This window comes from Trachemys scripta, chromosome 11 (genome assembly GCF_013100865.1).
Source record: "Trachemys scripta elegans isolate TJP31775 chromosome 11, CAS_Tse_1.0, whole genome shotgun sequence".
Taxonomy (NCBI): domain Eukaryota; kingdom Metazoa; phylum Chordata; order Testudines; family Emydidae; genus Trachemys; species Trachemys scripta.
The window spans coordinates 60027080-60038102 of NC_048308.1; the positions used below are offsets into that span (position 1 = coordinate 60027080).

Consider the following 11023-nt stretch of genomic DNA (forward strand, 5'->3'; position numbering starts at 1 on the left):
AAATTACACGTGTAAGAAGCTGTCTGCATTAACATAGCATATACCTTATATAGAAATATGTAATTTAGAGAACTTATTTTAATTATAGTGTTGTTAATTCTGTTTAGGAATTTTAGCCAAATTCTGCACTCCTTCATTGAGCAAATGTTCAATGAAGGACTGCAGAATTTGTACCTTTATAAGCCTACACATACAAGTAATGTTAAGTCTGGCCTTCCCTCCACTTGTGGACTATTTTCCTGGGAATTAACACAGTGGGAGTAACATGATCGAATGACAGTATATGCCTCTAGGTCTGTATTTGGCCATTAGACACGTGCCACTCCCAGTGAAGTAAATGGGAGCCATATACATATATCCACGTGCAGATGTTTGTGCTCAGCCCTAAAAATATATATTTTGGGATGCATCTCCAGTAAAAAATTGTTTAAAATGTTGTGTTCCAGGGCATATCCTTTTAAATGCAGACCTACAAACTCCTTTAAAGATTGATCTTGTGATACTGTGTGATAGTGGCTTCTGGATACTAGTATGGTAAACCTGGATTCAGGAAAGCATCCTTGAGCATATGCTTAACATGCTTGCTTAAAGCAGTTAAGTGCAGTCCTGAATGGGGTGAAGTTAAGTTCACACTTAAGTGCATTCCTGAATCAGGGCTTTAAATTGTCCAATTCTGGCTTAAGTCAAACAATATCAATTGTTTTTCTTGGTATTGTCAACATTTTTTTTTTTTTTTGTCCAGCACAAAACTAACCTGCTCCCCATCACTTAAATCACCGATACAAATGTTCCACTTTGCATCCTGCATGTCTTTCTGTCATAACAAAAATATAAAAGTATTTGGTATCCCTGTATGAGTAAGCTCTCGTATTGAAAATATCAGTTCAATATTTTAAAAAGAGCAAGATATGAATATTTATTCTGTAGCAGAACCTCAAATACAATAGCCTGGCCTAGCTCACAGCTTGAAGTGCATGTTTTTGGGGGGGAAACTGAAAAGGCTTTTTCACTTGTATGTGGAAGAAGATTAGCACAATATAGGGCCTCTCACTCTTTGCTTCCAGATTTTTTTGTAGGATGTCCAAGACTAATAGAATGGGTTTTAATTTTCCTTTTAAGCAAGTGATGTTTCAGTCTTTAGTAATGTGAGAAGAAGTAGCCAATATTTTACAAACTAGGAGATGTGATTTTTGTTCCACAGGTTATCAGGTGTTCACATGCACATACGGTACTGTGGTGTCAAGTCCAAATCAAACGTAAGCTGCAATTAAGCAAATTTTGTTCATGCACTTAGTGGGTCAGTTTGGTATAAATTAGCAAAACAAAGTTTTTCTTTAAAGAAATAAACAAACTAGGATTTATGTTTAGACATTTTCTGGAAATATATGGATAAAAATAGGAAAGAAAAGATGTTGTGATCAAGTCTCAGTAAAATGTTCAGTGCACATAGATCTTAAGGAACATATTTAGTGAATTTGAGTTAAATGCTGCTAGTGAGCACCCTGTTAGAAACTATATTTTGTTTGACAGAAGACCTTGCTTAATATTTTGACAAAGTTGTAATTGTTTTTTGTACTACTGTAGTGTTTAGGATCCCCTCTCATGGGTCAGGGCTGCACTGTTCTAGGCACTCTGCAAACACATAACCTGCATTGATGGTGAAGTTAACATAATCGCAGCAGGTCCATGGAGCGCCCTTCAAACCATTACAATGCTTCATTAAGGACTAAAGTGGAAGCCGAATGAGGGGTTAGTTAATGTGGGCAGTCTTGTGTGGGCCCTCTGAATTTCACATTTAGGCCTAGTTTCCAGTTCTTTTTAATATAGAATTACTTGACAGTAGTGAATGTATAAGTGTGTAGTTTTGGTACAGTAACGAATTCAGTTGCTTTTTTCAATGCTGGCTTGATAGTTTGTTACATTTTGAAAGGGGATACTTGGTAAATAAATAACAATATTAAGTAGTAGTACTGGTAAGGGCTAAATTAAAAAGATATGTGGGAAGTTCCTTTTGAAACTGCATAATAGTCCTCAGAATGTGGAATAGACTAGTAGGGGAGGTGCTGTGGCGGGTAAAAATGTATAGGCACAGTATTATTCCCAGTAATATCTGCTAAAAAACAGAGCTTTCCTGCCAAGTTACTAGGGTTACTAGGTGGGCCAAATATTTACCCAATCCTTAAACTTCTGCATAAAGGCAGCTTTAGAAATTCAAATTGAGCCAAATCCTGTATCCGGTAGATGCTAGAAAGTCAAAAATGATCAGAAATGCTGTTTCTGTTGTGGTGTAGGGCAATACAGTAGAGAGGCTGTGCAGTGAGATTCTGAAACCTTGTGTATGCTTCATATAGGAACTACATACCAGCTCTCTGGTTTGTCAGTAACATCTATTTTTCTTTCCACTCTGCATTTCCTTGCAAAGTGTGTGCAGTGGGTCCATGAGCAGCATGAATCCACCTGCTCAAAATCAAATAACATGCTATGTCTACTACTATTCCTCATGCCAACAGATGGCAACAGGCTAGCTAAACAGGTGCCCTAGACTCTGTCACTGTTTTGAGGCTGATGATCCCATCCCCCAACTTTATTTTAATTTTCAGTTTCAGATAGCAACAGCCCGGATAGTGTTTGTGTTTCTGTGAACATGGGGGAAGGCACCGACTTACAAGAACACAATAAACTGCAATAGCAACACTAGTAGTTAGCTGCTACTAAAATAGGCAGTGTGTTTGTGCATTAGTTGCTGTGTTCTTCTCAAAACACTTATAAGCAAAGAGGAGAAAAAATAGGATACATCAAAACTATAATAAAAGACTGGGGTAGCAATGGCTTTATTTTGTATATTTATTTTTGCAAAGAATGAACTATGCCGTCAAAAGGTTTAAAAGCAACTATCCTAAATGGAATGTAGGTGATTATTACTTTGCACTGTGGCTTGTTATAGTTATGCTATGAGTATTTTATTTTTAACAGAAGTAATAGTTGTGTTTTTTTTTATTCAGAGCTAATGGAGGCTGAACTTTTATTACTGTGAATTATTGAAGCTGGAATTAAATGTAAAAAAAAAAAAAAAAAGTTAATTCTCTGTTAGAGTTCCATGGCTAAAACGGTACCAAAAACAACAGGCAATGCAGAAGTTAAGATGGTGGCCTCAGCATCATTCTCTGTAGCGTGACCCTTCCCCCAAGGGCTCATCTCCTCTTCCTCATGTTGGTGTTTACTGCACTAGTGAAGGCACCCACACTGTTCTTCCTTCTCTGGCCAATGAGCATGTGTGGACCTGGATCCTTGAAGAAGGGCCACTGCTTGTATGTGCTGGAGGAGGAAATATGGAGCCCTAAACAGCAGCCTCTTGTGGAGTGGAAGGGAAGTGGTCTTAGTGCTTCTGCCTTTTGCTGCTGAGGAAGATTGAGCAGAAGGGGCCAAGAGGGAGTCCAACGGAGCAGCCGTTGCTAGCAGACAGGGAGCACATCTGTCTCCCTGAAGCAGCAGTGAAGCCAGGTGAAGTTCCTGTTAGGGTCTGTCTATACAGCATTTGGATCGAGCCTCCCAGCCCCGGTCGACAGACTCAGGGCTTGTGCTAGTCCTTTAAAATGCTGACAATGCAGCTATTTTTAAAGTTGCCACTCAGATTGGATCTCGGGCTCCGAAGCCTAGGAAAGGGGGTCAACCCTGACTGGGAGGCTCACTCCAAAATGCTGTGTAGAGATACCCCTATTGGCCAGAGAGGGGTGGCTGCTTTCAGTATCTCAGAACAGCTATTCCAAGAGGCAGGTGAGCCAACCACCAGTGAAAGACCACACACCTGTCAATCCTAGCCAGGCCTGTCTCCCACCTCCTCAAGATAGGGCCCAGAATATCTACTCTCATGTGGTAGGCCAAATTCTGCACTCACATGCACAAATTTGTGTTTTCTTCAGTGGAATCCATATGCATTCATTTGGGGGAAGAATGTGACTGAGTTTGTGTTTAGGTCTGGGGAACTTAACATTTAACAAAGCATTGCTAAAACTAACAATCTTCCAACATTTCCATTTGAAACCTCTGTTTTAAGTATTTTACAACTCCGCTATAAAAATGGTTTGCACTTCGATATACATCTTTTCTGCTAATAATTTGTTTTATTATCGGAAGCTGTTTCACATTTTTGAAGTTACAAAAATATAGCACAGTAGTCTTAGATGTAATTGGATGTTAATGGCATCTTTAGTCCATTATATGAACTGGGCTTTATATATAAAGGGCTAACACATGCTTTGAAGCCACAGGCTGCAACTGGGGCGAGTGCAAAGCCGCACTGCCACATTGGCGCTCCTGAGGCTTCCTGGGACAAAGCACAGCCTCTGCAATTCCCTTTAAGAGAATGTGGCATGTGCCTCTCCACCCTGACCGCACATAAGGCCTATTCTGCTGAGTAATATGTGGGAGGAGCATGACTCTTTTGGGGAGTCTAGGTTCCTGTGTGCGTTAACCCAATTGTCCTTGTGTGCTCTGACTGCAAGGATTGCACTTGGTGTATGGGTGAGGGAAACAATTATACAGCCAGGTGGGGATCTTGATATAGCAGGGTAGAGGGCTTAGTTGACTTCTCACCAGTGTTTACCAGGAAGGTTTATATAATATGGCTTTTTTTTAGCAATGCTTGGAGCTTAGCTATAATGGAGGATTAGCAGAATAGTATAGGAAATTCATTATGATGAATTGCTACACTTTACTTGGCCCATGAATAAATGGGGATCCTTCAGTAGTAATATTGTTAGTTCCCTTACTTCTAGTTATGACTTTTTTGGGGAGAAAACCGAGATTTGTTCATCCGTTTGCAGTTTTTTACATGGACTAGTATCTTCATCTCAACATATAATGTGTTGTGAGTAGAGATGGGGTTTTTAGTGGTTAGAACATGTGACTCTGTCAGGAGGCCTGAATTCTGCTCTCAGTTCTGCCACTGGCTTATTGTATAACCTTGGGTGAGATAATGCTATCCAACTTAGTTAAGCAGTTTGAGATATTCAGATAAGTATTACGTAAGAGCAAGGTGTTGTTATTTCTTAGCAAAAAATTAATATGCAAAAGTGACTTACTGAACAGCAAGCATAGTGTATTTCAAAAACAGTTTTGTGTGCTCATTTTGAATGTCACATTTAGATCCCTACACCCTTCATTTTCAGGCATGACAACTTTGTCAGACTCTGATATTGTGGAGAAAACAGTTGTTACTAATGATTGACCAGAGGAAACATAACATTTTGATGTAACATATTAAGAAAATACTGAAAAAGAAGAAAGGCATTAGCTGAGTTAATTTTTTACCTTTGGAAGAATGTATTTTCATTTAATGAACTGTAGGGCATGATCAAAATAGATTTGTGGCTTTGAAATAGACCCTAAAAGACATTTGATATGATGTGGGCTGTGGTACAGTTCCATAAGAATTTGGCAGTTGTTCCAAAGAACGTCCATCACTGCTCAGAGACAGTACTAGCAGGACTGTGCTGCTCAGGAGTACTACTCTAGCAAGGGGTCAGTTGGAAAGACCTGGAGGGTTATATTGGAAGGCTAGCAAAACATGTTCCCACTGTAACGTCGTACTAAATGTCACATAGCCCACTCATCAATTTAATAGAAAAACTTCAGGCAACACATTTGACTTTAAGTATAGGCTTTTAGTGGTTTGTTCCCTTAAAAATAACAGGAATGCAAACATTCAATGGACGGTTAAATCATCTGAATTTTTCACACATATTAGTGATCTGATTTTTCAGATTTGTTTTAAAGGTAAATAACTGTTGGTTAGTGGAGTTTGAATTTCAGTATGCTGTGTAATAAAAAATAGATAGTCATTTAAAGCACTGCTTTTCATACACCATAGAGAGAAACTGACAGAGAGAGTAAGTCCAGACAAGTTTTGATTCAGATTTAAATAGTCAATATTATTCAGACTTCCTACTATACTATTCTACATCTGACTAAATCTACTCAGAGGATATGAATGCTACAGAGATTGTTGGGTTGATATATCTAAATAGTGCAGTCAGTTTGAGTCACAGTGAAGATTAGTACAACACTTTTCTATAAAAAGGGAAACAATGAAATTTTAAAAGCCTATAACTCTTACGCTGCATGTCTTAATAACAAATACTCAAGCAGGCACTGGCACAAGATCAAAGGCTGCCAGGTCCTCTGAAAGACCTGTCCTGGATAACTTTTCTTTTTGCACTGATTCCTAAGTCACCTGTACAACTTAGGAAAGGCTTGCTTTCAGCTTAAACACTACAGCAATGGTGGTATTGGGAGAGCACAGTCAAAAAGGAAATTTTGGGCTTTGTGTATTTAATTTTTAATTCCTGTTCTATGTCTTTTGCATGACAATTTGGTGGCGGTAGTGGTGCACATGCCCAATGTTCAGACTAAATGCATGAGCCCCTTGCTTGATGCCCCACATAAAGCCAGATTATGGGGAGGTTGCACCCAACTTGTGCTGTTGCCTTGTAATGTCTTGCTGTTTATTGATATAGGGTATCAATATCGTAGGAGACTGGACATTAGTATAAAAGCTAAATTGTAATGGCATAATTAAAAGTCTCTGTCCATTCTCCTTCGACTGCAGTGTCTCAGTATCTGCTATATTTTGTACCTTATTGGAGATTCAAAGTGCTTTGTCCATAGTATGGTAAAAGCTCACAGAGACACTAAGATAGCTTGGTCAACTATAAAATTATCTGTGGATTCAGTGTAGCCACTCAAAGATGGATACCTGAGGGGGCATGGTCACCTTATTTGTGGAAGATCCATGTTTTGGAGATTAATAAATATCTGTTATAAACAGCCAGATGCCTTTTTGCATTTTAAGAGTGATTTTGTATATGAAATGTGACTGTTCCAAATGATGTACAAATGCTGTCCTGGTTTAATGTATAGATACGTCAGACAGTCTGAAAGACTTCCCATCTAAATAGGATTGACTGCCACTTGCAGTACTGAAAAAAAAAAAAAAAGTTAATTATATACACTGTCTAGATTTAACACATGCAATTTTAAACTTCATAGCAACAGCAGGAATTGATACTGTAATACAGTGTGTCCAAACCCTCTCAAAGTCAAATCATTACAGTTATTTCACTGTAAGGTTAGTTTGTGAGACTACCTCAAAGTGAGCTTATTACTTTACTATGGTGTTAGCACTGCTTCTCTCCCATTATGCCTAACTAATGTTTTATGTTTTTCTTCCTCATTTCATCTCCTTTTGACGCACATTGGAAGAAATGTCAAAAAGAGAAGGTACGATCCAAATCAGCAAGGTCCTATCTGAAGAAACTTAACTGGAAAAGCTTCTTCTTGCACTACTGGATTCTGGGTGTAAAGTCTTTGCTGTCACTGTGCAGGAACTCAATCAATAAAGAAGAACATTAGAAATGGTAATGACTAAAGTTGAGTTGCTGGGGATGGAGTGAAGGAACACTGTCTTTTTTGGAGATAAGTTCAAATACTCCCTTCCTTTCATCTTTCTCTTAAAAAAAAAAAAAAGACAGTGATGGACAACTGTTTATTTTTTTGTTTTGTTTTTTCAACGAAAGAAAGAAGGGGGCAAACCAACCAAGTGCAATAAGAGAACTGTTTCAAAATAGTAAAATAGAAGATTTTTTTCCCTAGCCTGCTGGCACTCTAACTTGAGTTCGCATGACTTTTTTTTTCATATTAAATGACAAACTCCAGTGGCATGAGCAGCTAATTTTGGAAAGGGTAAATTGCATGGCATATATACAACAAACAAACAAGCTAGCAAGCCGACCCACGCAAGATCTGCACCCAAATCTATACAGAGAAGAAAACAACAAAACACAGAACGCAGAGGTGGTGATATTAGGCTCTTCTTATGAAATCTTCTTCCACCAGTGCAGTGCATTCTTTCTCTCTGGAGAGAAAGTTCCCTATTCTGTGGATTCATTGTCCCTGTTCTTTTACCTCCTGGACTAAAATTCCTTTGGGCATGGGAGCTATTGTTTTTGAGCAGTGATAATGTATATTTCTTCTATAGAAAGAAAAATGTATATATGGAAATAAGAGATTGACATATCATTTTCACGGATCTTTAGTGAAGGATTTCCTTAGAAAGATTCTATTCTCTATGTAAATCTATTTTTGGTGGTTTAATTTTGCTCCCCTTTTAATCTTTCTAGCATGTTGTATAGCGGGTGTTCTGGGCTTGCTCAAAAAAGGCAGATGTAGCATGCAGATCCAGGGAGTTCTGGCACCAAACAGGTGTGATCTAAAGTTTGTATGCTTGAAACCAAAAAACAAACCATATTAAAATGTGTAAATGCATATGTATTTAATAAGTCTCTTTTGAATTACTTTTTTGGCTGTCATGCAGATTTTCTGTATATAATGTAAGAAAATTGACACCATCTCAAATTAATCACGAAAGTGCCAAGTTCATAGCTTTTTAATTTTCACAACTATTTTCCTCTGTCTAGCTTTTTCAAATGAAAGGAAAACAAGCTTAAGTAAGCCTTAAAATATTCACAAAATGCTGAAAGCTTGAAACAGGCTACGGCTTTCCCGTTTAGTCTCCATTTTCCCACCCATTCTCCTCTCTCCCTTCCTGGCAGGCTTGCAAAGATGATCCAAACATCCAAGTTACTCTGAGTTTCCCTCTTTAGTACCTATCACCTTTCAAAGTACAATCTGGATAGCTACTATTTCTGCTATGGATGGTTAGTATCACTCTTAGGGTTTGTTCAGATTTCACTTCCGAGGGTTGGCACATTAATGCTATTACTTGTATGTTCACACATGGGGCACAGTCCAGTCCACTGACAAAGTGGAAGGGCTCCCATTAACTTAAACAGGCATTGGACTTGGGCCTTGGTGAACTGAGCAAATAAAAGCTTTAGAGCCTGTTCATAATTCTCCTTACTCTGAATTACACTGGAATTACCTCTTTTTGATATTAGTATAAATGAGAGGGAGTTAGTCCTATAACTCAAACTCCATTTAGGTCTTATATTTCATTTTCCTAACTTTCATTTTCCTTGTTCAAATCTTGAGTCAGTTTCTGGATTTAGCTTTAAAATTAATTGATGGAAATACTAGGAAAAAATTAGTGTTGCAATTAGTATAATTTTTTTTTGCTTTGTTCAATAAAACATTTTTGCCTCCAAACATATTTCAAACTCTGACAATATCCAATCTGAAAGAGAAGTCTTTCCCATGAAAACTATATTGTTTTGCAGTCAAGATGGTTATTTGTCAAATGATGTTTTAGATAACGTGATTTTGTTAAATCTACCACTGTTATTGCATTATGAGTAAGAGGTAGTCTGTGTTGATATAGATCTACTCCATATTGTGATAACAGGGCTATTTACAGCATTATTTCAACATTATCCGACTTCAGAGCAAGAGTTTTGGTTGTATTAATGTTCAATGACAATGAATACTTGTAATTTTGAGGGGAACTCAAAGTACTTGTGTTGTAATATTGCCCACTGGTACTATGTTGCTTATTTCCACTTTGCTACTGCGTATGGAAGGTATAATTACTCTCTGGCAGGTACTAAACTGCACATTTTGGTTCTACTGCAGAATCAATGTGGTAACTACAGTAGAAATGCCACTGTGGTTACAAAATCAATTAGGTGTCTAATGTAACTACCTGTATAATAAAACTTTGATGATAAGCATTTCACAAATAACATTGTAAATGTGCGATGTGATGTTTTTAATCAGACCACAGTGGTCCCCAAATATTATGTACATATGGTAAGTGTTGGTGTAACTTTTTGTTACACCAGCAGTTTCATAGGAAATATGATTTCTTGACTGAATTTACGCTCCACTGTTTAGCTGTGTGCGTGTATGTGTAAAACACACAAGCATTATGCTCTGTATGTACAGGATGTAAATGACATCACATAACTCACAAAAGTGGATTCTAATAAATCTTTTCTGTGGTACTAGGGTTATGTAGTCTTAACCATTTAGCTAGATATTGTTGATTTTCTAAGCCATTCGTTTGCCACATTTAGTAGAGTACACATGCTACTTACGTTAATTTATCTTAACAAGTGTCAGAATTTAATATTAATAGAGTAAACGTTAAGCAATGACGAGTCCCCATTTCACCCACTATATTTTTGCTCCATTATATGATTCATCTTGACAAGAAAATGTCTGGTAAACTATACAGCTCTTACTGGTATGCTGCATGATCCCACTGAATTGACCTAATCCTTTTATAAGAGAGCTCTGTGAGGCAAATTAAATATACTGTAGGTGCATGTTAAAAAATAAATTACATAGAACTAGAGTTTTATAAAGTTTTCTTTACTATGCAAAGATGGGTATTGCACAAACAAAATTTAAAGACAAATGTCTGAGGAACTTTACAAAATAATACTTGAATTTATTTTTGTTTGAAGGCCTATCAACCATGTTTTATATTCATTGTTGCTTCCACTATTAATCTTCCTTTTTAAAATGATTTGTAAATATTTTTTAAGTGCACAATATGATGTTATGAGCCAGTTTTTGTTTGGAGTTAATGCTCATTCATATCTTGTTGGCTGCTGATGAATGGAAATTTAATAGTCATTGTTCTGCAACTCTTAGTAAAATCGCATTAAAAACATCATGAACATGGAATGTTGTAGCTTTGTTTTGATCATTTTTCTTCTTTATTATGTATGCTTATTTTATTAAATTCTCATGTTCAGAATGTCACCAAGCTTGCAGGAACAATCAGAAGCCTCAATAAGAATCTCTGATGATAGATTCTGACCAAGATTCATCCAACCTCAAATGCTGAAAGATTCTTTCTAATTATTAGTTTCAGGTGAGATCTTTTCTTTTAAAATGTACAGACTTTCCCCATCAGAAGAAAAAACTGGGGGAGTGGGATCAGCAGAGATGCCAGTTCTAATCTCCTGCCCGGTGAGCTAAAACCGGATTTTACACTTGTTCTGAGTCTTACACTTGTTCCCCCTGTGGAACTCCCATTTAAATCAGTGGGAGTTACAATGCT

The 11023-nt window shown here is 37.4% G+C and overlaps 1 protein-coding gene across 7 annotated transcripts in view; it reads left to right on the plus strand.

Annotated features, from left to right (window-relative positions):
• ADAM23 (ADAM metallopeptidase domain 23) overlaps positions 1-10644 on the plus strand; it is a 186235-nt gene extending 175591 nt beyond the window's left edge. For 4 of the 7 annotated variants that reach the window (XM_034786475.1, XM_034786474.1, XM_034786476.1 and 1 more), the window contains one exon: positions 7261-10644. In XM_034786475.1, coding sequence (XP_034642366.1) covers positions 7261-7309 — 49 coding nt within the window. In that variant the 3' untranslated portion in view covers positions 7310-10644. Of the gene's footprint in view, positions 1-1201; positions 2631-7260 lie in introns of those variants that run through there. The other 3 variants (XM_034786479.1, XR_004647747.1, XM_034786473.1) reach the window with 3 other exon arrangements.
• The last annotated feature ends 379 nt before the right edge of the window (positions 10645-11023 follow it).